Source organism: Apteryx rowi, unplaced genomic scaffold, assembly GCF_003343035.1.
Source record: "Apteryx rowi isolate R43461 unplaced genomic scaffold, aptRow1 scaffold_450, whole genome shotgun sequence".
NCBI classification, from domain to species: Eukaryota; Metazoa; Chordata; class Aves; order Apterygiformes; family Apterygidae; genus Apteryx; species Apteryx rowi.
The window spans coordinates 49,624-76,909 of record NW_020450706.1 but is presented as its reverse complement, the minus strand read 5'-3'; the positions used below and the strand labels follow the sequence as shown (position 1 = coordinate 76,909).

The 27,286-nt window shown below is 56.1% G+C and overlaps 1 protein-coding gene across 5 annotated transcripts in view; it reads left to right on the top strand.

Annotated features, from left to right (window-relative positions):
- The window catches only part of KIF1A (kinesin family member 1A), a 57,583-nt gene extending 30,681 nt beyond the window's left edge, over positions 1–26,902 (top strand). For 3 of the 5 annotated variants that reach the window (XM_026077369.1, XM_026077368.1, XM_026077366.1), the window contains 22 exons: positions 5,382–5,500; positions 5,597–5,682; positions 6,262–6,400; positions 6,621–6,789; positions 7,296–7,386; positions 8,425–8,543; positions 8,834–8,889; positions 10,486–10,594; positions 11,026–11,092; positions 11,198–11,282; positions 12,037–12,142; positions 20,921–21,035; positions 22,192–22,325; positions 23,161–23,222; positions 23,347–23,492; positions 23,867–24,079; positions 24,311–24,388; positions 24,830–24,954; positions 25,099–25,245; positions 25,416–25,608; positions 25,704–25,822; positions 26,860–26,902. In XM_026077369.1, coding sequence (XP_025933154.1) covers positions 5,382–5,500; positions 5,597–5,682; positions 6,262–6,400; positions 6,621–6,789; positions 7,296–7,386; positions 8,425–8,543; positions 8,834–8,889; positions 10,486–10,594; positions 11,026–11,092; positions 11,198–11,282; positions 12,037–12,142; positions 20,921–21,035; positions 22,192–22,325; positions 23,161–23,222; positions 23,347–23,492; positions 23,867–24,079; positions 24,311–24,388; positions 24,830–24,954; positions 25,099–25,245; positions 25,416–25,608; positions 25,704–25,822; positions 26,860–26,902 — 2,521 coding nt within the window. Of the gene's footprint in view, positions 1–102; positions 358–5,381; positions 5,501–5,596; positions 5,683–6,261; positions 6,401–6,620; positions 6,790–7,295; positions 7,387–8,424; positions 8,544–8,833; positions 8,890–10,485; positions 10,595–11,025; positions 11,093–11,197; positions 11,283–12,036; positions 12,143–15,009; positions 15,037–20,920; positions 21,036–22,191; positions 22,326–23,160; positions 23,223–23,346; positions 23,493–23,866; positions 24,080–24,310; positions 24,389–24,829; positions 24,955–25,098; positions 25,246–25,415; positions 25,609–25,703; positions 25,823–26,859 lie in introns of all 5 variants that reach the window. The other 2 variants (XM_026077367.1, XM_026077365.1) reach the window with 2 other exon arrangements.
- The last annotated feature ends 384 nt before the right edge of the window (positions 26,903–27,286 follow it).

Sequence of the window (27,286 nt, the reverse complement as noted above, 5' to 3'; positions counted from 1 at the left end):
AAAAAGAAAGAAAAAGAAAGCAAAGCGAAATTCCTATTCTTGCTCTCTCTGTTTGGAACAGCTGGTGTTAACCTGTCTTCTATCTTGTTGTACTAACCTTAGTTCAGATATCTCTGGCTGCAACAGCTCTCCTCTTTTCAACACATGCATGAGCGAGCGCATGGCTGATCTCACCCCCTCCCCCACCTTCTCGAACCCCGACTCCGACATCACCGAGCCTGCTGACGAGCAGCACGAGGGGCAGGAGGAGGAGGAGGAGGCGGAGGACCTGGAGGAAGACATCTTTCCGGAGTGCCCGCTGTGTGATGGCCGGGATCCATTTTACGACCGCTCCCCCCTGTTCAGTTTAGTAGGAAGGTTGGTGAGGTTTTAGGAGAGCATGCTGGGAAGGAACTAGCTCTTTCGCATGAGGGAACTGCTTTCTGACACGACTCCCACGTTGAGGGCGTGCGTCCCGTAGGCGCAGGGGGTGGCCGGCCAGCCGGGAGAGTCTCGGAGACCAGGGCGACATGAGGGGCTGCGAGGAGATGGCCAGCGAGGTAGGGCTGTGACAAGCCTGGTGGCGAGGGAAGCGGCCGTAGGGGTCCGTGAAGGAAGGGAGGCCGTGCAAACCCAGCAGGGTCTGCAGAAGGCCCTTTAGGCAGATCCCACAGCCTCCAGGGCATCGGGAGAGCGGCCTGTAGCAGGCAGGTGGCCCTTCAAAGACAGGAGGCCTCCCATGGCCTTGGCACCCAACGAGCTGGAGAAGTCCCCTGTTTTCGGGGCCTGCGTTAGGGTCTCGGTTTGGGAGACTTCTGAAGAAATATCCGTCCAAATAAGGGCGACCTCCTGCCAGCCCTTGTATGGGCTGGGAGTGTAGGTGTTCACACGTTCGTCGTGGTGGTAGTGTCATGAGATGGGGGGAYGCACACGCTTCCAGGTGAGGGACTTTCTGCTGTGGGGTACTTGCAGACAGCGCGTCCTGCTGACACGGTGGTYGACGTGGGGGAGGCTGTCCAAGTGCAGCGAGGAGCGGGGTTAGGCATTGCGGAGAGCAGTGSTGTGCGAGGAAAGGAGAGCCCTGTTCTGGGCAAGGAAAGGATCTGAAACTGGGCTACGTTAGTCAGGCAGCGCGAGCCTCCCGGGATGAGAAGGGTGAGGTTTTCTCCAGGTGGCTCAGGGAAAAGCCATGGGATGCAAATGAAAATCTAGGACTCTGGAGGGAGAGGAGGACTCCTTATAAAGGTGTATTTTCTCTTGCTGCTGGTGTCCAGCATTCGGACAGGAAYGGTTTCCCTGTGGTCTTGCAGCAGCCAGCACAAGAGCCATTCGGGAAATTCATGCGGGGAGACCCAAGCTGCGGGACTCCAGCTTCTCCTCACCACCAGAGAAGGAAAAGAGCTTTTCTTTCTCTTTCCTTTTGTTAGGAAACTGCCAGGCTGGTTCAGTCTTGGCTTGGAGAAACCCTCCAGACACCACAATACCAGCTGCACCTTGAAAATGTCAGTCACAATCTGCCCTTCCCAAAAAGGCCCTCCTGAAATGGCCAGGGGTGTTGCTGGCTCCCTTAGCTTTGCTTCGGATATTTTCCTGACGGAAGACGGGACTTGTGCCCAGGGCAGGTCCGTGAGCCTCTGCCCCAGAAGCCAAAGAGGTTCACGTAAGGGCTGCTGCGAAGCAGCCCCTCCRCACCAAGGTGAAAAGCACTGTGTCCCCCGACATGGTGAAGCTGAGGCTCTTCTTCTTCAGTGTGTTAAACCCAGGCTCTTCCTTCCTCCTCTGACAACTAGGAGCTGGGTAGTGGGAGCGAGATGGGGAGCGGAAGGGAACAACGTAGGGAGAGAGGGAGATGGGATAAGAGTCTTGCAGCCTCAGACCGAAAGAGCTGGGTTCTTCCACCTTTTTTTTCTTTTTCCTTTTTCTTTTTTTTTCCTCTTGGGGGCATCTTAAAAACAAACAAACCAAACTGCCAAACAAGCCTCTGACGCAGTGGACCCCCCTCCCTGCTGGGGGGATGTTCCCAGGAGGTCTTCCCTTTGGAGTCTTCCGAATTCTTTTGAGTCTGACCTGGATTTGGCTCCCCRCGCAGCAGCTGTGCCGATCACATTTCTCGTGAAGTGTGCTTTGATTGGTTTATGATTGGATCCTTGTCTTTGATTTTTTTTTCTTTATTTCTTTCTTTAATTTTTTTAGTTTTTTAGTTTTTTAGCTGCTGGCTCTCTCTCTCCAAAGCTTTAGCGAAAATTGGGGTTATTTCACTTCTGTCTTCCTTTGGAAAGGCTTTTCTTTGGTCTGAGCATGCCATCTTTGCACCTCACCAATCTTGTGGTTAGTGTCCCTGCCCTTCTTCCTTTAGTGACACACTTGTCCCTCTCCTCCCTGCCCTCCTCCCTCTCTCCTTTTCCCTTTTTCCTCCCTCCTTGACCTTCCTGGTCTCAGTCTGCTTCAGGATGAGCTGCCCTGTGATTTCACGCAGTGACAGAGGAAACACTTAACAGGCAGGTGGTCCCAAATCCTCTCACTTGTGAGAAATCCCCTGCCAGGTTCTTGCAGGCCTGTGTACATGCACACTGCCCTTCTCAGCCAGGCACCCCATGGGATGGTCCAGCCATTTGTCACTGGTGGCCTTTGAGCAGAGACGAGGCAATGTAGGATGCCTGAAAGCTCCACCTGCCTCCTCCTGAGCAGGAACAGAGCTGAGGCCCGTGCCTTGCTTTTTGCCCGTGGGGAAATGGGAAGTGTTCGTTTGACCACCAGCACTGGCAAATGTTGGGCTGCCTTGGGATTCGTGTGGGAGTGTGTTCCCTGTCCAGAGGGGAGGCTGCCCTGGGCCTCCCAGAACTATCCTGGCAGGACTGTCCTGCATGTGATAATTGTTGGGGATTGCATTTGCTTCAATGACTTGATTCCTCTGAAATTGCTTTGGGTGGAAAAAGCCCCAAACTGCTGTTTGAGATCAATCTAAGTTATAAGAGTAGGGAGAGCCTTTGGATTTCAAGGCTGAGGTCAGTGAGGTTGCTTGAATCTGCTTCGGAGTGTGCAGGGTTATGCCCTTCCTGCAAGAGCCTTCTGGGCTTTTGCATGCCGTTTCATCGCAGTGCTGCCAAGCTCTGCCATTCGGATATCTCCAAGGATGTTTGCAAGGTTAGGAAGTTGGGAACAACGAAGTCAGCCACTTAGAGATGCTCATTGCCCTCTTGGAAGCCTCCCAAAGCAGGCATGTCCTAGCAGTTCCCAGCATGATCCCAACTCATAAAATACAAGGACACTGTGTGTYAAGACAGTTCTGGACACCTGCAGATGTGTGCTGCTGTCCTGYACACAGGGCGCCCCACATCCTCTTGTTTGGGCAGCACAGCTGGGGAGAACGGCTCCCCAGCTGGCTTGCTGGGTGGCACAGAACTGCAGGCAAGGGCGCTTTCCACATCTCTGCATGGAGKTTGCTGCCGAAGACATTGGGTGGTGACCGGTCACTGCTGAGGCCGTGGCACATCACGGTCACCACGGCATGGAAAGGACCTTTGAATGCTGCTTCTCAGGCAGAGAGGACAAAAATGTTCCCCAACTTCCAGAGTGAGCCTGGCAGTGGGAGAGAGACCTGCTGACCCAGGCTTGCTGCGAGTTTGAGGAAGGCAGCAGGAGGAGGCAACATGCTTGAGAAATGCATGCTGTGACCTTGTGAGCCCATCTGCACCTTACTGAATATGCCAGTACAGACAGAACAGCAGCTGTGGCCGTACTTGTCACCATCCAGCTTTAGTTAGCCTTGTGGGCAGCAGCTGTGGTTTCAGCATCCCACGGCTGCATATCTGACTGCAATCTGGACTCCTTGGCAAGATCCCAGAGAGCTGCAGCCCACTCCAAACCCACTGGCCCTTTCACACCAGTAGGTGCATGGTTTGCAGTTTGATCCCCCTTTGCGGCAACCATCCTGTGCTCCTGGGAGTGATCTGGACACAGCCCCCTTAGGCTATAGTGAAGGCTGGGGCTGCCGGCAGGCTGCGGGGAGGCCCTGAGCTGCCAGCAGCAGTCGCTGAGCGTGGGGTCTGTGCAGCCCCTTCATTGCCTAAGCAGAGAAACCAGCATGCTGGTCTGATGATGCCCCATCAGGCAATGTGAGGCCCCAAAGTCACGCGTGTGGAGGGACAAGAAGGACATGTGCACGCTTCCGATGCCACTAACCACGTAACCCAGCATCTCCTCCGTGCAGGGTGAGAGTTATCTCTAGCCRCTGCTGCTCCACGACAGTTGTACGTCACGGCAGTGCTCTGCAGAGCCGGCAGGATGGCAGCCTGCTCCTCCATCCCTGTCGTCTCTCAGGYGCTGTGTCGTGAGCAGTCCTGTGCCACTAACAGTGATGGGGAAATTTTATTTGCCCCAGGAACCGTTCAAGCCTAGGGAATGCCTCTCATGAGAATTGAGGCTGACATGAGGACATTGCAGGGAGCTGTGGTGCTGCTGGGGTCTGGAGAGGGCCAGGCCCGAGCATAAACCTACCCGTGGTGCAGCCCTTGCTGAGCACCATCAGGCTGTGCCATGGCCTCTGTGCAGCCCAACAGGACCCTAGACATGGGGGGTAGAGTGGGATATGGTCAACCCAAACCTGGTTCCTCCTCTTGGAGGCTTGTTAGGGTTGTAGTTGATAGCCCCCAGCTCTGTTGGCCAGTGCTTGGAGCCTGGCTGCAGGCAGACCTGCAGCTCGGGACGTGGGAGCCCCGGCAAGGTTTCTGCCTGGAGGCAGGTCCCTGTGTGCTGCAGCGGACAGCCGGGAGGTTGGGCCCTTCCAGGCTCCAGCCAGGACCTTCCCTTTCCTCTCCCTTCTGTTCTCTCCTTCTCTTCTTTGCTCCTGCCGGCCTCGTCCTCCTTCCATCACCCTCCTTCCTTGCCTCCACCCGCCTTGGTCTTGCCTGGCCCGTCCCCTTTCTCCCCCCACACTTTGACTCCGCAGCAGACCCCAAATTGTTTCACAGCACCTTCTGTACTAGTCCTCCAGCTCTTCACTGCAAAGAAGGTCCTCTTCCTAGCTTCCATGTGGCACCAGCACAGTCCCCGTCCCCCTCCCCTCCCCACGACGCTGTCCCACCCACGGGAGAGATGACAGACTAAGAGGTATGCTAGCCCTCATGCCGCGCTGCCACGTTTGCTTCATCGTGAAAAGCACAGAAGCCTGACTTTGTCGTAGTGCTGCTTTTCCATCAGCCCGCTCTCGGCACGCTGAGTCTCCCCGCTCCCTGCCCCTCTCCGGCTGGCCCTGGCTGCCTCTCTTTAGTTTTGCTTTGCAGCACCATGTTGTGATGTGAGCGGTGACCTGTGATCCCGGCTGCCGGTGGCCTGCCACGTGTGTCTGGGAACCCCAGGGTGGGGAGCAGTGACCGCTCTCTTGTGTTGCTTCCATCCGACAGGGCCTTCGTGTACCTCAGCAACCTGCTCTACCCTGTGCCCCTGGTCCACCGCGTCGCCATCGTCAGCGAGAAGGGCGAAGTGAAAGGCTTCCTGCGCGTGGCAGTCCAGGCCATTTCAGGTAGGAGCAGATGTGCACACTGCCTCGGCTCACACGCCCCAGTGAGAGGGGCGTTCCAGCCTTCCTGGTAATGTCTCGTTGTCTGTCTTCCTCCAGCGGATGAAGAAGCCCCAGATTATGGTTCAGGAGTGCGGCAGTCAGGGACAGCGAAAATATCCTTTGATGACCAGCACTTTGAGAAGGTATGGTCAGATGCCTGTCCAGGGAATATGGCTTTCTGTGCACATCCAGAGAGGATGGGGGACTTTGATTGCAGGCCCCTGCATGTCCCCAGCTGATCATGATGCTCTCAACCAGTGGACGTGATCCACCTGGAGAGGTGCATGTATCACACTGCATCAGCTGTGGTTTGAAGGAATTGTTCTCCTGATCCACCTTTTCCTACTACTATCCGTCCCATGCGTCCCCCACCCCATCTCCAGCACCCACCATCCATGCTGATGTTCGTGGCCCTGTTCCCTGCTCGTGTAGTGGCGTTCCTCCCTTTGGGGAAGGATGTAGACTGCTGCTCAGTTCACCCTGCTTTCTGGTGACTTCCAGCAAGTACAGACCTGGTTGTGACGCAGTGTTGACCAAGGCGCCATTTCTCTTGGGGGTTGCTCTGGGTCAGGAGAGAAGAGTCAGAGCTGTTACTGCAGGCTGTGTCTCTGCTGAAGCACTTGTGCCAGAGGCAGGGAGCTCCCAGTGACCACAGACCCAGCAGGGCCACCTTTGGGACCACCGGTGTCTCTAAATCTCATTTCTCTCTGGACATCTTGCAGTTTCAGTCCGAGTCCTGCCCCCCAGTAGGAATGTCTCGCTCAGGGACCTCCCAGGAGGAGCTGCGAATTGTCGAAGGACAGGGGCAGATCAGTGACATGGGCCCCTCTGCGGACGAAGTCAACAACAACACGTGCGCAGGTGAGCAGGTGTCACCAGCCAGGAGGGGAGATGGGGTGATGCTGAGCACACAGTGAGCAGTGTTGGACCCAGCAGCAAGCCCATGGTGCTCACCAGATCTTTGTCATCTAGGTGCTAAAAGCCCGGGGTCCCCACCAGCCCATATCCAGCAAGTGGGGGGGACTGTTTGCAAACGCCAGGAGGACAATCTCTTCCACTGATGACTCTCTTCTTCCTACAGTGACTCCAGAGGACCTTCTCTTGGATAGCCCAGAGAAGTCTACAATGGATGGGCCTCTGGAAGCAGCTCTGGATCACCTGAAGCTGGGCAGCATTTTCACGTTCAGAGTCACTGTCCTCCAAGCCTCCAGCATCTCAGCAGAATACGCAGATATCTTCTGCCAGTTCAAGTGAGACTGAAGTGCCTGCCCTGGCCCTTGCTCTTCCTCCATGCTCAGGCCTTCACCTCATCTGGTTGCCCCAGGAAGAGGCACAGACAGATGTCAGGGAGTCCCAGCCACTCTGCTCCGGGCCCTATTTGTGAATCCCTGGGCAGGCTCAGCCGGGACAGGGTTGAGAGCATACATCCCATTGTCTCTGCTCCCATCCGTAATTTTGGTCCAAGGCTTTCAAGGAGGGGACACAAAAGTGAGAGGTGTGGAACAGGCCTTTTTGTCTGTGTGGGACCGAGTTCAGTCACTGGTGAAAGCCAGTGAGTGTCTTTCATAGACTTTGGAAGGCTACAGATCAGTGTGTGGTGGTTTTCCGTAACAATCTAGCCCAGGTTACAAAATCCAGCCCCCAAGAGGGAATGGCCCATTCTCCTGGTTCCTGTCTTCTCTCTCTGTTTCTCTCTTGTTTCATTACATCCAACCTCTATTATACTGCCACTTAATAACTTTGCTTTCCTTTGCAGCTTCATCCATCGCCATGACGAGGCCTTTTCAACAGAACCCTTGAAGAACACAGGGCGAGGGCCGCCTCTGGGTTTCTACCATGTCCAGAATGTTAGTATCACTCCCTGCTTGGCATTTCCTCTACTCCACAATAGTTGGGGTCTTCGCAGAGCATTGAATCCAGCTCTGGGACTGCTAGCTTGGAAGCTCCCCCTCTCAGCTGTATGGGAGATGTTGTCCCTGCTGTGCTATCAAGAAAGGTGTATTGGGGAATGTGCCAGGTGATACTCAGCATGTGGTTTGGTGGGTCATCACTTCTGTCACACTTGAACAAACTACCAACAGCTAAAGTCTGGTGATTTTAGCAGGGGTGGCAGGACAAGCTGTTCTCCCTGCCTGTCGCGGCCCATTCTGCCTTGCACAGACAGAGTCTCCTGGGATCTTTTCCCCAGAGGAAAAACTTCCTTCCAGCTTGTCTCCTTGATGCCTGCTTTCTGCATGTAGCAACCATTTTGTCCCACTCGGCTCAGAAATCCCGACTTTAAACAAGGCAGCTATAGTGTGAAAGACCGTAAGTCACTGCTTTGTCCCCCAGATGTAGAGCAGTTGACTCCAGTTCCTGAAGTGTTCCTGTTGACTTCTGTGTGGAAAATCCCCTTTTTCAAGGGGAAGGCTCTAGGCTTTGCTTTCTTAGTGGCTGGCTCCCTCAGGCTTTCTTCTAGGAATGGCTCACAAAATGGTTCCTGGCTTTGGTAGGTGCTCACTGCCTCTGGAAGGAGCTGCTAGCCCAGACTATTTATTCTGCTCCAGAGACCCCTTGGCCTTGTACCCAAGCATGCAAATACTTCATTCTCCAACCAAAAAGGCCACAGAGCCTTGAGGGGAAAAAAGCCCTCCCGTGGGCTGTAGTTGTGAGGCTTCACGGACATACAGCCTTACAACAGCACCCTGCAGCTAGGGTTTCATGGCAGTGGTCTTGGAGAGAGCTTCACAACCCAGGGGCCATGGGGGAAGGAGATCAGTGGACAGTGCAAGGAAGAGAGCAGGCTTTGATCCTCCTGCCTTCGTATTATTGCGTGGCTGCTGCTCCTACCTGCATCTCTTTCCAGATTAAACAGCGCTGTTGCATGCTTTTGCTCTCTCTCTCAGATTGCCGTAGAGGTGACCAAGTCTTTCATTGAATACATCAAGAGCCAACCAATTGTATTCGAAGTCTTTGGACACTATCAGCAGCATCCCTTCCCACCTCTCTGCAAGGACGTCCTGAGGTGAGTGTGTCCTGGGGTGTGCCTGGGCCTTCTTTTCCTCTCTCTAGGTAGTGCCTCAGGAGCCCTSTGCGGGGGCCTGGGGCTGGGACCTGTCACAGCCTGGGGGCTCTGTGGGCCCTGGGTGAGACACTAGCCTGAGGGCACCTCTGGGTTCTCGGGGCTGAGAAAGTGGGTGCAGCTAGAGGGACCAGGTGGCCCCAAGATGTAGGTGCAGCTGGCTGAATTTGGGGCTCCTTTGCCTTTTTTTTTGTGTGTGTGGATCATCTTATCCAAGCCTGTTCTCTCTGCAGCCCGCTGAGGCCATCCCGGCGCCACTTCCCCCGTGTCATGCCGCTGTCCAAACCAGGTAGGGGTTTGCTTCCTGCCCTTTCTACAGTGTTGAGGGCTTGGGCTGGAGCTTGGAAACTGCTGGGGGTGGGAGACAAGAGGTCCCAGGACTCAGCAGTACCTGCCTGTGCGTTTCTGTGCAGGGGGCAGGTTGCGAGCACTACATATCACTGGTGTGGCCAAGCACTGTGTCAGGGGTATTTATTCTGGTCACTCAGAAATTCCTGTGCTGATAAACAAGCCCTCGCCTCAGAGCTGCACACCAAGTCATCTGACCATGCGTGGTTTCTGGTTGCAAGGCCCTTCCCATTCCCAGTGGCCTCTGCCCTGCATTTGCAGGGCAGGCAAGATGATGGCAAGGGTTCAGCGGGTGCTGGCCACAGAAGTCTCTTTCTCACTGCCACACTGCGGCAGAGAACAGGACCTCATGGACGTCACAAAATGTGTTGTACACCAGAGCAACCGCGAAGGCGTGAGGGCCCTTCAGCATCCCTTCCCTCAGTGTTTCGGCTAATGCAGACCAGCCCTTCTCAGTCCTTAACTACCCGTTGGCAACAGCCCTTTTCCTCCGTACTGTGTGCCCAAAGCAGCCCCCGTTCGCTACGCTGTCCCTCACTATTGCTAAGTATCTGTGCGTAATTGCTTTGTGTTGGGTTTTCTATTTGTTTCCCTTCCTCCCCGGAAGAGCAAGCGAAACCCCTCCAGCTCATTAGACACTTGGTGCCCGCCGTGCTGGCTGGCTCGCTCCTGGACACGCTCTCCGGGCATGCGCTGTCTGCAGCCAGCGCAGCCACCTCGTTCCTGCTGAGTGATGGGGAGGAGGCTGCTTGCCTGCCTCCCCTGCCTGTAATGAACGGTGCTGTGAGGAAGGCTCAGAAGCCCGGTTCGTTCCTGCACAGAGCTGTGGGAGAACCAGCTGCTTCTCGGGTTTCCTGTCACAGCCTTCCCCGGGTGGACGTGCCTGGGGGACACAGAGAGGACAGCGTGGCTTTGCCACCTGGCCCTGTCTTCCCAAACAGCTTTTGTACAGGCCATACAAATCCATGCTGCATTTCAGCCCTTTGAGACCCGAGTCGTTCTGGTTTTCCATTCAGCTGAGTGCCTTGGTTTGCTGTGAACTCTGTACTTCCTAGCTCCTCAGTCAGGTGGACTATGATGTGTCTGCCTACCTCCCACTCCAGCACCAGAGGGCTGCAGTTCCCTCTAGCTGCTACTCAGTTGCCCAGCTGGTGCTGGAGCACCCCACTGCAATGAGTGATTTGAGATCTGTCCATGCTGAGGCTGTGGGTTTGGTGTGTGTGTGTTTCTCCAGGATGAGCCAGGCCCCATCCTGAAATCCTTGCTCCTCTGCTTTGGCCCCACAGTGGGAAGAAGCACCTTGATGGGAAGGAAGGTCCCCAGGATGGGGCTGTGTCCATCTGTTACACATATATGCTCCCTCCTGTTGTGGTCTTGCTTCCACCCATGGCTCTGTATGTCTGTATGTCCCCTACCCCCTGAGGTCACCGCCTGCTCTGCCTTACCCTGTGTGCTGTCATGTGCCTTACTCCATTCTTCAGCAGCAACCTTGCCCTTTTCTGCCTCGTTTTTAAGTTGTCTTTTCAACCCACTGCAGTGCCTGCAACAAAACTGAGCACTATGACCCGTCCCAGTGCTGGGCCTTGCCAGTGCAAGTATGATCTGATGGTCTTCTTTGAGATCTGTGAGCTGGAGGCCAACGGCGAGTAAGTCCTGTTCCTTAGCAAGGCCTGGTCGGGGTGTGGGAAGCTGGAGAAGGGGACTGTCGGTGCTGGGATTTCACCTGTCGCTTGTGCCACACTGTAGCATCTACATGCRGGATGGTCCTTGCAGAATGAGGCCTACCATGATCCAAGATCAATGAGGATTCCTCCTTGGGATCTGTTGGAAAAGAAATGGCACACTGAACATTTGGGGACATGAGGTGGCAGTCAGGCCCTTGGCACTATCCCTTGCTAAAAATCACAGCCTGTTTTCAGCTGCTTTGCGAAGGGGAGAKAAAAGAGGGAGAGGGAGGCAGTGCAGTTTAGCTGTAAATTTGCCTGGTGACTTGTCCAGTGGTTGGTGCCTATGGGAAGTCTGGTGGGCTTCACAGCATGATCAGAACTAGGTCTCACACCACAATTCTCTCTTCTAGCTACATCCCTGCTGTTGTGGACCATCGTGGAGGCATGCCGTGCCATGGGACCTTCCTCCTCCACCAGGTACTCCCTGTCTGAGATCCAGTCCATGCTCTACCTGGCTCCTGTCCTTCTGACCAGGAGCCATATTAACCACTGTCTTTTTCTCTCTGACCTTGTGGGTCTCAGGGTATTCAGAGGAGAATCACTGTCACCTTGGTGCATGAAACAGGCAGCCTTATCCGCTGGAAGGAAGTGCGAGAACTAGTTGTGGGTAAGCAGAGCTGGGCTTGGGTGGGACCTGAACCCAGTCTGTCTAGCTCCCCTAAACCCTTTCTCCCAGGCCCTGTTGCTCTCCCCTACTCCTAGGGGAATGTTGTYTTCCACTTTTCTCCTGCTATCCTACCTGCAAGAGAATAGAGGTGATTGATTGCTCTGTGGGTGAGACCRTGGAGAAGGGTGCCTCATGGTGGGGCAACTTGATCCTGGGCATCACATCAGCAACAACAGGTGGAGCCACTGTGGCAGTGTAGCGTATTCCTGCCAAGGCTTGGGCTCTGAATAGTCCTGTTGGTACAGCGCTGGGCTCCTGTGCCTCCCGGTGCAGGGAGGCTGCTGATTCATACAGAGGAGGGGCAAGATCATCCCTGGGCTGAGCTGCCCAGGACATGCTCTGCTAAGAATCCCAGGAGTTGCTCTGTCCATTAGTACCCTGAGGGACCCAGAGAGCCTGGGAAGGGAGGGACAGCTTGCCTGGCACCATGTCGTCAGGGCAGGCAGGAGACTGGGGAGATGCTGGGCTTTATGTGCTTCTCTGCTAAAGGAAGGAAGGATCCAGGAACAGGCCCATGCTACCAAGAACAGATACACTGGGAAGCTATCYTTGCTGCTTTTAAGCCTCCATTGCTATTGGGAAATAACCCCACTGAGAAACATGGGCTCGTGTTCTTCCCTGATCCTACATGTCATGAAGGACCTTGCAGGGCTGCCTGTCACCTGAGCAGAGCATCCCTGTGCTGTGTTTGCAGGTCGGATCCGGAACACCCCAGAAGCAGACGAGTCTCTCATTGACCCTAACATCCTGTCCCTGAACATCCTGTCATCTGGGTACATCCACCCCTCGCAGGACGACCGGTGCGTGTGGCTTTTTCTTGTGTTCCTCTTTCAAGCACAGTGCCATTGGGGCTGGCCAGAGASAGGGGAGATGTGGGGAGCCTCCCTCTCCCTTGGATGCTCTTTGCCCCTTAGCAGGGTCCTGCAGACCTTTGCTGCTTCAGGCGGGTGTTCTTCTGGAGCTGCACTGCAGAGAGTCTCGGGATACAGGACAGGAGTCACTATGAGAGCTCCAAAGCCCTGGGATGCCAGCTCMTTCCTGCTTCCTCCCCACCGCTGGTGTCCAAGGCATCTCCAGGCTGGGGTTTAGCAATACAGTGAATTTGGGACAGAGCTCCTGCTACAGGTGGCAAACATGGCCACCTGACACAAAGAGCTGTTTGGGTTAAATGCACTCTGTTCCTCCAGAGCTGTTCCCTGAGCAGCAATGGAGGAGTTCATACTGACCAGCTGGCTCCTGTAGCCTGGGCAAAGCTGGCGTGAACTCATATTCATCCAGTGTTCTGGCTAACTCATCAGAAATGCCATTTTGTGCCCATGGGTGATCCTTGCATGTCCTGAGTGATCCCGGAGAACCACCCCTGATCACTGCAGGCACTGACAGATTAGTTTGGGGACTTCTGGGTCTGACTCTTCATGCTTGGACTCAGCCTGTCCAAGGGCATGCATCAAGGGGGCTCTCCTCCTACGGTGGCTTTGTCTTGGGTATTGATGCAGCAGGGTTGGAGGCTTTACATCATCAAGATCTCCTTGATTGCCAGGGGATGGCTCTGGCTTAGTGTCCCCTTGGCCTTGGCCCTGCAGTCCCAGTGCACTAGATTGAAAGGAGAACCCCAGAGAAGTGCCCTGCCCTGAGCTCCTGGGACCCATGTCAGAGTCCTGCAAGACCTCAACGGCAGCTGCAAATCAGGTCTCTAACAGTCTCAAGGCCCTTCTCTAGTGTGGTTTGAAGTCCCTTTGGCTGAGACGCCGGGCAGCAGCAAGCTCTGAAGACCTGTGGCTGGGTCCGACCACTGATGAGAGGGTGGTGGGCCCAGAGAGCAGAGCTCTCCTCTAGGACAAGGCTGCTGGCCCAGGGTGTGGGGGGACACCCCCCAGGCAGAGCAAACCTCCCAGGGCTGGTGGTGGGTCCACACTGAGCTGTTGGGGGAACGGTTTGAGTGCGTGTGTCTGGGGAGCCGCAGGCTGGGGAGGGTGCTGGTTGCTGTGACGTGCGTGAACGAGAATGGGGCCAGTTGTTGTCGGCACCGGGAACACCAGGACTGGTTCTGGGCACTGGGAGCACCGTGGGAGCATAGTGGGATGGGAGTTGGACCATCTTTCCCTTCATTTTCTTTGGGACCACTGGGCTGCTCCTCCACTGAGGTGGYCTGTCCCAAGGCTGGGACAGGGGGGGATTGTGAAGCTCTGACTGTGAGATGGCACCCTGCAATGCTCCTGGGGCAGCTGCTAGACGAGGTGCAGCCCACTGTTTCGGCGGAGTAGTGGGGCAGTGAGTATCTGGGCAGTGTAGCCATGGTAGTGTATGTATGTGAATGTCAGACCAGAAGATTGTGTCACAGCCGTGGGGACAACAAGGTGAGGCCAAACAAGAGGCTGATGGCCTGGGAGCAGGGACGGTGAGGTGAGGAGAGCTCAGACCAGCAGAGCTGCTGTGCGTTTTGCTGAGAAGTATGGGTGCTGCGAGTTAAATGGTTGAGATACATTGGCATGCTGACTCCTGGGACTACACTGATTTACATCAGCTGGTGATTTGGTCTGTTGGTCCTGGATGCAGTCAGACCTGACCTTCAGCCTCTCTAGAGCAGCCTGGCATGGGGAAATGTGCCTCTTGCTCTTCCCTCCCCWTGTGAAACCATCAGCGTGGCAGGCACAGCTCTGGGGTGGCGAGGATATTCAGGGGAAAGGGAAGAGAGAGAAATGGGAAGATGCGCGCTCTTTTGGCAAGGGCTTGTATCAGCTGCATGCTCAGGAGGTCTGTGTCTCAGGGTAACCCCAAAACTAAGCTGAGGGGCCGGTACATGCCATCTCCCTTCATCCCACTTGTGGTACTGTAGACGCTGCAGCAGACTGGGCAGGGGCATAGGACAGGGAGGAGGGTGGGAGGCTTCCAGCAGGGCAATGAAGGGCAATTCCAAAAGCCCTGTGCTTCGAYCCTGCTTGGACTCTTGCATGCTTTGTTCCCAGCAGCCTCTAAGGATGTGAGATCCTGGACAGAGGGAGGGGAGCTAGCGGAGCAGGGCCCATCTCACCCTCTTCCTGGGCTGCTTGTGCTCCCTGCTTTGCTACCCTACATTATTCAGCCTCCATCGCCGAGAGCAGCCCTGGCTCTACCCTTCTCCTGAGTCTGCGAAGCATCCTAGATCCTCCAGAGCAGCTCTGGAGGAGACCTGGGAAAGCCCCCAGCATTGCTGAAGGAGAAGTATTGCTGTGTGTGCATTAAGCCTGGTGYGTGATGCAGCCCAGGCCGTGGCTCTGCTTTCGCGTGCCACCTCCTGACCTGCTCCCACGCAGGATCAGCACCCTGCACGCTTACTGGAGACAGTTGAGCAGGTCTCAACCCCAAAGGCAAGCTGCCAGGTGGGCCCAGCTCCCTTGCTTTGCCCCTAAGAAACAAAGTGAAGACAAACTTCCAGGTCCAAGAGTCCCCCTTGCCTTCTCTTCTGAAACTCAGCACACTGCCCGCACTGTGCATCCATGAGGGACTTCTCTGCATCCGCGAGGCTTTGCTGTCGCGGCATGGCCAAGCATCCGGGGAGGAGCTGAAGGGGTGCAAGGGGCAAGTGCCCTAGGCCCTGGCTTCCTTGCTTCTCTCTGAAACCGCTGCTGCCGCTGCTGCCGTCCATTCAAGCCCACACTAACCATGTGATTGTTTTGTGTTTTTGCAGGCAGTTTCTTGATTCGGATATGCCTAGGTATTATTTGTTTCCATTGATTTTTTTTCTACCCCTCCTCTCTCCCCTCTCTCTTCCCCTCACCTCAGCACTTTCACTYCTTCCAAAGACAGCACTTTGATTTCTGGCTCTTCTGACTCTCCATTCACCTCTTCCCTTCTCCCTCCCACATCCCCGGGCACCTCTCTTTCACTCTGTCCCTTTTCCTTGGGTTTTGCTGTTTGACTGGATCRCGCGCTCTCTCTTTCTTGCTCTCTCTCTCTCTCGTTGGCCTGTGTCCCATTGCCTGGTTTTGGTTTTGTTCTTTCATTTTGACTTGCTGCTCTCCTATCTTTCTGACATCCGGCAAAGAACATGCTGCCCCCATTGCCTCCTGCCCCTTCCCCAGCTCTGGCCCAGGAGTGCTTTGAGTAGCTATAGGCTGGTGTGGAGCACATGGGTGGCTGGCAGGGGCCGGGGCGCGTGGAGGGGGATGGCTGTGGTCTGGGAGCTGCAGAAAGGACCTGGGGACGTCCTGGCCTTTCTGCATTCCTCTCTCGTTGCCCCTGCTTCAGACGATGAGCTGGTGCCATGTCAGGTCACCGGGCTGCAGCTGAGAGCTTGGCTGCCTCCACTTCCCCGTGCCCGGGYGCACCCGTGCCGTTCGCTGCAGGCTCTGGGCTCTGCCCGTGGGGCACGGAGGGCTGCCGGGCTCTGCTGCGCAGGCAGGAGGGCTGACTCTCACTCACGTGTCATTCGCCAGCTGGGATGGTTTGCAGGGGGGCTTCCGAATTCACAACTAGACCACAGCATGCCCTGAAGGTCTCCAGGCCGCTGAGGTCTTCCTGGGGGTCACCCTCAATCAGAGACTTTTCAGAGCTGAACCAGTGCACCACTGCTGCAGGGACTGGCCCTGCGGATGTGTGTGTGTTATCAGCAGGGCATGTCCAACCCTCGCCTGGGTGCCCTTGCCTCTTGAAGGCTTCGCTGGGCGTCCGTGCCATCCCCTGCTCTGGTAGGGGCAGTTTTCTCCCAGTGATGGCCAGCTGGTGGCTCTTAGAAGAGATGGTGGCCAGCATCTTGCAGGAGAGGGCTGGAGGGGAGGCTGTGTGTGTATTGCTCTGTAGAAACTGTGCAGAGGCATGTGCGTGTGTGTGTGTGTGTGCATGTGTTCTGCGCACACCCCATAGCAGCTGTAGGGGTTGTGTATACATCTTGCTGTATATAAATGATTTTATGTGTGTAAGTACAATATATACATGATGTGTGTGTGTACACAAGTATGTGTAAAGGCTACACCTTCATTCGGGTACATAGTGCTACCATGGCAGAAGAGGGCAGTAGATGTCTGGGGAAGGGGATGTGTGGGTTTAGCTGGGACCACAGTGGTGAGCCTGGTGTGCAGCCTATGGGCAAGAGCCACCAGACCCAAACGCTGTTCCCAGCCTCCGAACRGGAGCGTCACTGGGGCCCCAGGGAAGAGGGGACTCCTACAGCCACCCCCGCCTCTCGTGTATCCTGTGGGGGAAGGACATGGCAGGACATCTTTCCCCTCGGTCGCTGCACTGCTGGAAACCAAATGCAGGAGAAGGGCAGAGAAAGTGAAGCTGGGAAGATGGCTGTTGGCATGTTATGGGTGGTGGGAATCCAAGCAGCCAAGTAAGTGCTGCCAGACGGTGCTAGGGAGGACTGCTGGTGAGCTGGGTGAAACAGCGCAGGAAGGAGCTGCACTGCGGTTCCCAGTTCCCAGGGATGTGGTTTCACAGTGTACCCAGCAAGAACTGGTGGTGGAGATGGGGTCTCATGAATCCCATGAGGCTCCATAGCTTTTTGATGCGGGAGACCATCCTCCCTGCAGCATCTGGGGACTGTTTCGTGCTCCTGGCTGAACCAGGAGACCCTGCAGTTCCCAGTAGAGTGATTGAGGAAGCTCACRGTGGTGTCCCCATCCTGAGCTGGGCTTAAGATGCTCAGCACCCCACTGGGGCATTGTGGCATGTGCCATCTCCTTGCGAGGCAGGGCTGCCGCCTGGGGCTCTTGGGCAGTGYGGATGTCCCAGGCAGGTTTATCCACCCTCAGGCCTCTTTTCTGATGGGAGGAGATGCCTGAGGGCAGGGCTGAGCCTCCAGAGGGTCGTTGTGTCCCGCCAAGGTGCAGGAGGGCAGATCTGGCACAGACCGAGTCCCTGCAGCCCCACTGCAGCGGCAGCTCAGATGCACTCATCTCAGATGGAGGCAGGAGCAYGTGGACTCACCCTGGCATCGTCTGTGGGCTCTCAAGGCGAAGGACAGCGTGTAGAGCCAGCCGTGCTGTGACCACCAGGAAGCCTCCCTTCGCCAGCTGGCCGGGCTGCCTGACCTCCCTGGGGAAYGCTGCCAAGATTTGGAGTTCAGCAAAACGCTTTGAGCTGCCCGAAGTGAGGGCTGTGCCGAGCTGCTTGCCGCAGTGGGGCCAGCGAACCAGGTTGGCAGAGCCAGCTCGCTGCTGGGGTCTGGCCTCGCTGCGAGCCRTGGTGCTGGCCCACGGGGCTTGTGTGGGAGAGCTGCCGGCCCCGTGGAGGTATGGTTATATGGGTAGCTTGGGGGATACATCGGTGGAGGGCTGAGTTGGGCCGGCTGATTCCYGCCAAGCTTATCCTAAAGACAGCCATCCTTTCGGAGGCTGTGCTGTGGGGATTTCGTTGCCCTGGAAAAGGAAGAAGTCTGCTCTGATAGTTGTCACTGCTGGAGGGGGGGCCCATAGAAAGGGCAGAGTTAAGGTTATGGGGAGCACCCGAATCTGTTTTCTGCTTTTCCCACATTGGAGCGTAGGTGCAGTTTGTGTTCAGGAGGAAATTGGGTCCCTGCTGCTTCGTGCAGCAGTTTTAGGCCRTAAGGATGTGATATAAAATAAGGCTTTCTCTCAACTGCTCTAGCATTAGCCTTAAGTTTGCTCCCCTCTTAGCTGTCAGGTGCACTGTGAGGAAGGGGCTGAGGCAGAGGGTTGCAGAGGATTTTCAGACAGCTGTGAAGCAGAAAATGGATATATTTTGGTATTCCTTTGCTGATCTTTCTGGTCTCTGGCTCAGGGGTCCAAAGCGCCCATTTAGGCAGGAACAGCCGGGGGAAGAGAATGCAAGTGGTGTTGTAGAGCTTGATAGCACAGTCCTGGGTGGCACGGGAAGTATCCACCTGCCTGGCCCTGCTGAGGAATTTCCTTCATTAGTATCTCCTTCCCATGAAGTCACCCATGGTGTGTTGAATTGAGCTGTGAAATCACTGTTCTCCATTGAGCATCTGGTCTCGCTTGGTCCCTCTAAGCAGCCCCGCTATGATGGTGCAGTAAACTGGTGTTTGAGGTTGGGTTTGCATCCCTGTTGAATTCRGCCCTAAAGGGAAGGGCAGATGTGGGTTGTGAAGAGGGTGGATTATTTCCACCTTCYGAGATTCAGGCTTCGGTTTTCTTGCTGTTCTGAAAAACCAGCAGCGCTAGTATTATGCAGATCTCCATAATTCACTTGGCATATCTGGGCCTGGGGATATTTCCTTTTGTTTCCAAAATGTAAGCACAGTGGAGAATCACAGTGTCACCGTGGCTGTGTGGTTTACCCGGGATGTGCCTTTCTGATCCCAGGAGTTACTCGAGTGGCAGCTCTGGCCTCCTGTGCGTTGCGCCGGGAGCTCCTCATTCACGCTGCGAACCTCTCCGACCGCCAAACCCTCCTCTCGCTGCCGCCTCCTTTAGCCTGGCTAGCTCCTCGGGTTTTATGGCTTTTTCTGTGCCATTTGGCCTCCAAGGTGCTATTCATTCACCTCCTGATACTTGGAGGTGCGTGCGTGCATGCGTGCCCCCACGGCATGCCCGCCCCGCGCGGCCGCCCTCCCTCGGCAGGGCCCGCAGCCGGGCAGGGCAGAGCAGGCTGCGGGCTGGCGCCGGGTGCCCTGCTGCCGCGGGGAGGACGAAGCCGGGGACAGAAGGGAGACGGGCTCCTCTGCCTCACAGCCCGGCCACGTCTCCATGGCCCTGCTGCCCTCGTAGCGCTGTAGGGAGCGTTGCAGCAAGGCCCCGGATGGACAACGCTTTCTGACGTTTAATTTTTCTGTGTGTGTACGTGTGTGTGTTTGTCCTGGGTTGCCTTCCACTTATAGCATTTCATTCGGAAATGACACTAGGTATTTCTCGCGCACTTGCTCGGTCTGGTCCCTCCTGCTTTTCTCTCTTTCTCCTTTGCCTCGTTCCTTTGCTTTTTGCTCTTTTCCCCCCTACCCCTTATGCTCCTCTTTTCCTTCTCTTATATCTTCCCTTTGGAGCTCTTTCTTCTCCAGTGGTCTGTGTCTTACAAGTGATCCTCTATCTTTACTCCTTCTCATGCGGTTGTTGTGTTTGCAACATGTTCTGAACCCGTGACTCTCTGTTCTTCAAATGTGGTGTCTCGAGTAGGGACGATCGCAGCTTATCAACAAGCGCAGTCAAACCTCCTTTACCAAGAGCCTCCTCCTGCTCCCTGGCGTCACCCAACTCTGGAGCAGCCCAGGCTCTTGCTAAAGAGCTGCTTGACCTTGTTGATGCTGTGTATCGATGAGCTGTGGTGACGTGTCTGTGTTGAGATGTCGCTGAGCCATGGCTTTTTGAGGATGCTCACACGGGAGCGGGGGAGGCCCGAGGAGGGTGGCTCCGGTTGCTTTTTGAGCATGGTTTTCCCCAGTCCCTAGCTGAGACCGCAGTAGAGCTTCACCAAGCTGGTTTGGGAGAGACCCCAGCAGCGGGAAGGGGAGCAAAGCCGGGGCTCAAGGAGGATTCCCACGTGCTGGAACTGGAGCTGCCTCCTGCTTCTTCCAGCCTGAATTTCTTGCCCCTCAAAAGCACAGTTGCTGCACTGCTCTGCGTGGCTGCGCTGTCCTTTACGGGACCCCGCAGATCCGGGCCCATGCCCAGCTCACCCCCCTCCTGCTGGCTGAGTGGGGCCAGGTCTCCTCACCCCATCGCCCCTCCGGAAGTGGGTACCGAGGCGCTGCCCTCCTTCGCCAGGCCTGGGAGAGATGGAAAGGGCGGTCAGGAGAGCGAGGCACCCGTGGTTGGGACGGTGGTAGCCAGGGCAGTCAGGGCAGAGCACGTAGGCTYGGGTGGTTTCTCTCAGTGTCTAGGAAGACACCTGAGGCCTGGCCGCCAAGTCGCTCAGCTCGGGGTGGTCCCCAGCCCCCACACGCACCCACTGGGGCTCCGACACGAAGGTGTCGAAGGGGGTGAGCCGAGGGGAACGACGCCTCGCTCGCTGGGGGGCTGTCCCCCCGGCAAAGCTGCCCCGGGCCCGCTGCGAGGAAGGGTCCCCCGTGCTGCTCTCCCAGGGCTGCGCTGACAGCAACCGCCCGTGCTGAGCATCCTCCCTCCTTTCTGTTCTGGCCATCGTCATCCGAACGGCGACAGCCACTCCTCGGGGGCCAGGAGGCACGTTGTGCCGCGGGCTAGAGGGCCGAGACCTGGTCCGGAAGTGCCGGGGGGGTGGCAGCTAGCAACACCCCTGCCGCGAGCACCGGGAACACGCTCCCTGCTCTGCCCCACAGGCTCTTGCTCCCTCTCTCCTGGCTCTCCCCTGTCTTTCCCTGCACTCCAGCTGAGTACCCCGTTGCCAAATCTTCCCAACTTCTCTGCTCCTCGCGCAGTTCCTCCTCCTTAATCCCCCGAGCTGAATCCCTGGTTGGTTGGCTATCTCRATGCCGGGTTTCGATCCTTGAGGATGCCACATCCCTGCCCTGCTGTGCCTGTCCCGGGTTGGCTTTGCCTTGAGCCTGAGTCCTCGGGAGTGGCTGTCCCCATCTGTCCCCATGCGTGTGCATGTCCGTGTGTCCCTGCAGGCCTGCTGCAGTGCTGCGGGGGGGATGGCGTCTCCTTGTTCGCTTGCCTGGGTTTTGGGGGTTGTTTTACTGGCTTTCTGTTTTTTCTCTGCAGGACTTTTTACCAGTTTGAAACGGCGTGGGACAGCTCCATGCACAACTCCTTGCTGCTCAACCGCGTCACCCCGTACCGAGAGAAAATCTACATCACTCTTTCYGCATACATTGAGGCAAGGACCTCTGTGATTATAAGTCAAATGGGACCTGGTATCATCCCCACCGTCAGGGGTGCAGCCAGAACGGGCACTGATGTCAGTGGGGTGCCTGATTAGACCTGCCAGCGCTGGTGCTTGGAGTGCCTGCTCCTGGCTGATGCGTGCCAAGCAGCCCTTGGGGGGAACTGCAGAGCCTGAACTCCAGTGCAGGGCTGAAGGCACGTCTTGTAATCCGAACCCAAGAGGCCATTTCCAATTCCAGCCCTGGAGCCACAGAGCTCTGAACAGCTGTCTCAAAAGGTGTTTTTCTGGCAGCTYCCCTCTCCCTGAGGCCCCAGCTTGTTCCACATCATGGCAGTGATCCTTGCAAGGCTTTCATGTGGACTCAGATGATGTGCTGTGGTGCAGTAGTCGCCAGGGAAGGCCAAGCTGCCCTCACTCCCCTAGCAGTGGGTCTGGTCCAGCTTGGAGCAGATCACTGCAGGCTAGTGGGATGTGCTATGCACTGAGCCCAGCACCAGAACAGAAACAGGAACTGAGGTTTTATGTTGTATCACACCTGGTTGAGGCTTACRGACTGCTGGAAAGTTCAGCTCCAGGCAGTCTTGGGAGTGGAAACTGCTGGGAACTGGGTGAGGGGAGCCAGAAGAAAGAGGGGAGAATGTCTGGGTTTCCAAGCCCGTGCATGCAACGAGGAGAAAGAGTTGGTTGTAGTCCATGGCAGAGGAGAGCTGGGGTGTTGTTTAGTATTCAGTGAGCATCATCTTGAAGAGTCAGTGTGCATTTGAGAAAATGTCACTGCAGGTTGTTTTTGTTCTAATTCTGCTCTCGGCCATTAACAGGGTGAGGAAGGAGGCTTCCTCTGGGCCAGTTCCCTGAGCAGAATGACAGCTTGGCACGGCCCAGGAAAACATTAAGTGAACGCTCTTGTACAGTGCCTGGCTTGCCTTTTGCTGATTCTACTTGTTAAGGAGAAAAGAAAGGCTTCTGCAGTCCTTTCTCATGCTACCTGCCCACAGTCTGCACCTGGGCCCTGGGACCAAGGTGCAGCTCTTCCCATGGACATTTGGGTGCAGTGGACAGCACGTGGGGACAGTGGGTGGGGGAGGACGTGGCCGTAGCCTTCTTCGAACTGTCGCTGCCATTCTCCTTTCTCTCCACCCCACTGCAGATGGAGAACTGCACCCAGCCTGCGGTGATCACCAAAGATTTCTGCATGGTTTTCTACTCCCGAGATGCCAAGCTCCCTGCATCCCGCTCCATCCGCAACCTCTTTGGCAGTGGGAGCCTGCGGGCCTCAGAGAGGTACTGTGATCGTCCTGCCTTTTTGTGGAAGGAGAGGGAAAAAGAGATGCTGTGAGCATCCAGGGGGACCAGAGTTGTCCTAGGGCTTCTCAGCAGTGTGGGCAAAATAGACCAGGGCTTGGCGAAGGGGCCAAGCTGGGCTCGCTGCTCCTGCTGCTGTCGCCAGCTGGACGCGTGCTTTCTCCTGAAGGCTGAAGGCCGGCTGAGGTGTTTAGCTGTTTGCACTCTCCAGAATTTCTCTGCACACTCAGTTTAGGTGCTAGGGTCCCTCTGGGGCTCTGGATCTTGTCACTTAGAAAAGGGAGCTGGACTGGCCCCCAGCACAAGAGATGCTGTGTAACAGCCGGAGCTGGCTGGGAAGGCTTCSCTTCAGAAAAGAAGGCCAAAGGGTGCCTTCTGGTAAAAAGAGTGTGGGTCTTTTCTCTCTTTTGATGATTTCTTTTTGTAATTTCTTCAAAAAGGAAAGTTAAATGTTTCCTTTTAAACTCGAAAAGACATGGGAGTGTGTTTTTTTGTTTTTTTTTCTGTGTGTGCAAAACTCTGGAGATTTGCAACAAAAAGAGACTCTTCTCTTTTGGCAAAAACATCTATTTGCCTCCAAAATCCAAGGAAGAAGGAGGAACAGAGGTCCATTTCAAGGGGGTTTTCTCTTGCTCACGGGGGAGTTCAGGGGTGCTGTTCCTGCTTCCTGGGAAGCCAGGACGGGCCCCAGCACAGGGCTGTCTCCCTTCCTTGTACGTCTGGGAAAGGAAAGGCATCTTTCTCCAGTCTAGCTTCAAGCCCCTGCAGAGCCATTCCCCTGCATATGTAACATCTTGTCCCCTTTTGCTTGCAGTAACCGCGTGACAGGAGTCTATGAGCTGAGCCTCTGCCGTGTGGCAGATGCAGGCAGTCCAGGTAGGTGCTGTGTCTCTGCCCTCGTGTTTGCCGTGGGGACCGGAGGCTCACGGCAGGAGCTGCTCCCCGAGGAGCAATGCCCGAGCTGATGGCTCTCTCTCCAGCTGTGCTTCTCTCCTGTCAGGCATGCAGAGACGGCGCCGGCGCGTGCTGGACACCTCTGTGGCCTATGTGCGGGGAGAGGAGAACCTGGCTGGCTGGCGGCCACGCAGTGACAGCCTCATCCTTGACCATCAGTGGGAATTGGAGAAACTCAGCCTCCTGCAAGAAGTAAGAGTCTGGCCTAGAAATGCCCCCGCTCCAGAGTAGTGCAGTCCTTAGGCTGAGACAGTGTAATCTGCAGCTCGCCCCTTGCCCTGTGGATGCCGATGAGAATATGGGATTCCCCACCTGGGTGTCTCAGCCCTCCCTGTTGTAGGATTGTAGCAGGAGGCAAGGGCGGGGGTATGCTGAAGACATTTGGCTCTGTCCCTCTTGCTCTCCTGTGCAGTAGTGTTAGCTGGGCCCTAACAAGGCTCAATGTTAATGAGCAGGCAAGTTAATGGAGCTTGAGAAGCATGTTCCACAAAAGGATGCCCTGACACTTGTCTGGGGGAGCCTGTGGGAGGATGGGACCGTCACTAAGTGAGGCTGTCTGCATCCAGGTGGAGAAGACAAGGCACTACCTGCTCCTGCGTGAGAAGCTCGAGACAACCCAGCGGTTGGGCCTGGAGAGCCTGTCCCCATGCTCTAGTGAGGACTCTGAGTCCCGAAGCACCTCCTGCGTCTCCTCGCCGCTCTCAGCCGATGGGGTYCCGGAGAGCAGGACCTCTCCCCCTGAGACCCCCAGCGAGAGGCAGAAGGAACTGGCTGTGAAGGTAATGTCTCACAGCAGAGCTCGCAGAGAGGCTGGCAGCCTCTCGGTGTGCAGGGCAAAGCCGAGCAGAGGTTCCCAGGAGGGCYGGGAAGCAGCAGGGGGTTGTGGCAGGAGAAAGCTCAGGGCAAGYGGGAGGTGGGTTGACTGAGCACTGCCTGGACGGCTCAGCGACRCGGCAGGGAAGGCCGAGGGGGTGTGTGCCTGACCCTCTGGCCTCCTTTTCTCTCYGCAGTGCTTGCGTCTGCTCACGCACACTTTCAACAGAGAGTACAGCCACAGCCACGTCTGCATCAGCGCCAGCGAGAGCAAGGTACAGCTGGCCTGGCATGGCCACCCTCCCTGGGGGCCATAAGGGCTGTGAGAGTGCTGTTTTGGGGGGATCTGCAGGGGCTGGGAGCGATGCACGGGCCCATCGGGGGATACCGGTTGTGCGTAGGCTGTGAGGGCACTGCAGCACAAGCATGGGCAGAGGGCACAGTGTGGGGCTGCACTCCACAGCCAGCATGTGGGATGGGAGCCGTCCCTGCTCCTGGGTGGTGGCACTGTGGGTGGCACTGCTGCCCTGATATTCCCAGAGCTGGTGACTCTCAGGACTGTGCCAGGAGAGGACTGCACAGCTCTCCAGATCATAGGCTAGAAGAAGGTCTCATCCTTCCCAGTATAAGCAGGCACTCGTTTATTCTCCTGCCCTGGCCTGAGCAGTGCCCAGCTTAGGGCAGAGACTCCAGTTTGCACATCTGCTCCTCCATAGCTGTCCGAAATGTCTGTGACCCTGATGAGAGAACCTTCCATGCCAGCCCTTGGTGTCACCACCCTCACCCCCTCCTCTACCTGCCCGTCACTGGTGGAAGGACGCTACAATGCCATGGAGGTCAGGTAAGAAGGTGGCCAGGAGGTTGGGTTGACTCTCGAAAGTCCACTGAGCAGGGCAGCTGTATGGCTCGGACATGGTYCTGGCTGATGGGTGTCCCCCCTGGCCTTCACTCTTCCTACAACCCCCAGCCTCTCCTTTCCTCCTAGAACTCCACAGGTCTCCTCCAGGGCAGAGAGTCCTGAACTAGAGCCTGCAGTGGAAGGAGAGCAGAAGAAATCCCCAGCCCGCCGACCTGAGGAAGAGAAGGAGCCCCAGCGTCTGTTGGTGCCAGACATTCAGGAGATCCGGGTCAGGTAGGAGTTGCTAGGGCAGCCAGCTCAAGTGCTGGCTGAGGAGGGGCAAGGCAGCAGCGTCTGGCAGGGGACAGGGGACAGTGCCCTACCATTGCCACATCCTCGCGGTACTCACTCCAGCTGGAGCATCTGTGTCCCACTCTGACCTTGGCCCCTCTCCCCCTCTGCAGTCCCATCGTCTCCAAGAAGGGCTACTTGCACTTCCTGGAGCCCCACACCAAYGGGTGGGTGAAGCGCTTCGTGGTGGTAAGGCGCCCTTATGTCTACATCTACAACTCGGACAAGGACTCTGTTGAGAGGGCCATCCTCAACCTGTCCAAGGCACAAGTGGAATACAGCGAGGACCAGCAGGCCATGCTCAAGGTAGGGGCACAGGGTGCCTGCTCTGAGCGCAGGGAGCGAACCCTGCCCCAGCACCTCCCTGGACAAGGGACTCATCTCAGGCTTTCCCCCTGCAGACCCCGAACACGTTTGCAGTGTGCACGGAGCACCGGGGCATCCTGCTGCAGGCGAGCAGCGACAAGGACATGCACGACTGGCTCTATGCGTTCAACCCTCTTCTGGCTGGATCCATAAGGTAATGAGGACGGGTGGGAGGAAAGGGGTGCATGGCAATCATTTACGTGAGAGCTAGGGTGGCCTTGGGGCAGAAGTGTTTGCAGCTGCTGTAGCCAGGGCTCTGCAGCCCAGCTCTTGCCCCTTGAGGGATCCTTCTTGCATATCTGGATCTTCAATGGGTGAAAATGGAGACTGGACGCAGAGCAGGAAATATAYGTGCCCAGGCTGTCCATACCGCAGTGTCTCCTGATGTTAGGGCTCTCAACTTAGTGTTTTTCTAACAAGATGTCCTGTTCCCAGCCCCTTTCCCAGCCTAGAGGCTCAAAGCTGTGTTCATTCACCTGTGTTAGTGTCCTTGGCCAAGCCTTGAGCAGCACTGGAGAGGGGAAGGCCCATCCTCGAGCCCTCACAGGGGTGTCGAGCCCAGATTTGGCAGCACTGGGCTGGAGGGAGTTGGAATCACCACTTGAGTTGAATGTGTTGTCTATAGGAAGTATCTGTGCTGCTGGAGCATTCAACAGGAGCCCAGGAAAATGGTGGCCTAGCACTCTCCCTGCCCTCAGTCCCTGGTGCAGTCCCCTTGGGAGCTGCTGTCCTTCACAGCCAAGCAGGGGGAAAGCACCCCCAAGCAGAGCTGTGCCTGGATAGGTTCTCAGCAGGCAAAGTTTGGACTACTTTAGTTTTGATTTTAGTTCTGCCTCCTTACAGTTACAGGGGATCATTCCTCCCCGCTTAAACACTTGAATCTAGAGCCAGATCATGGCTGATACAAAGAGGTGCTGTGCTGAGCTCAAAGAGACGTCCATGCATAGCAGCAGGGACACTGATCCGTGATTGTTTTTGCAGATCATCTTCTCTGCAACAGCAGGACTAGGGGCAGAGGAATAAATGCATAGAAACTTTTAGGCCCTGGGTAAAGAAAYCCATTAGCCCACCGTCCCTCTAGCTCTGGCTGGATTCAAGCATCAGCCTRCATCCAGGACACTAATCTCTGGGGGACCTCAGAGCTCCCTTTCTGTGTCTCTGACTCCCTTTGTCTCTCGGTTTCCAAATCAGATCCAAGCTGTCCAGAAGGAGAACAGCCCAGATGAGAATCTAACCTGAAAAACACCCTCCACCTCATCCATCTGCCAACAGGATCAAGATTGCTGATTCTGTCCCAAGAGTCCCCATGTTAACGTCCGATCTCTCACACCATCTGCTGCCCCAGCTGTCTGCTCCATGGAAGGATCCGTCTCGATTTACACCTTCACGGGGGAAACTCATTTCTGTTTGTAGCTGCAAAAGCCTGGTCCCRCCTGGGCAGGATTTCTTGGGTGCATGTGATCTTCTGCCCATCCCCTCATGGGTGACCTTCATGTCACACAATCTATAACGCTCCAGAAAGGTTCCTTTTGGAGGGGAGGGAGCAAAGAGGGTAGTTTTGGTTAAAAGCTGGTCTTTGATCTACAGAGGTAGGAGTGTTGGAGAGTTCAGAGGTGGG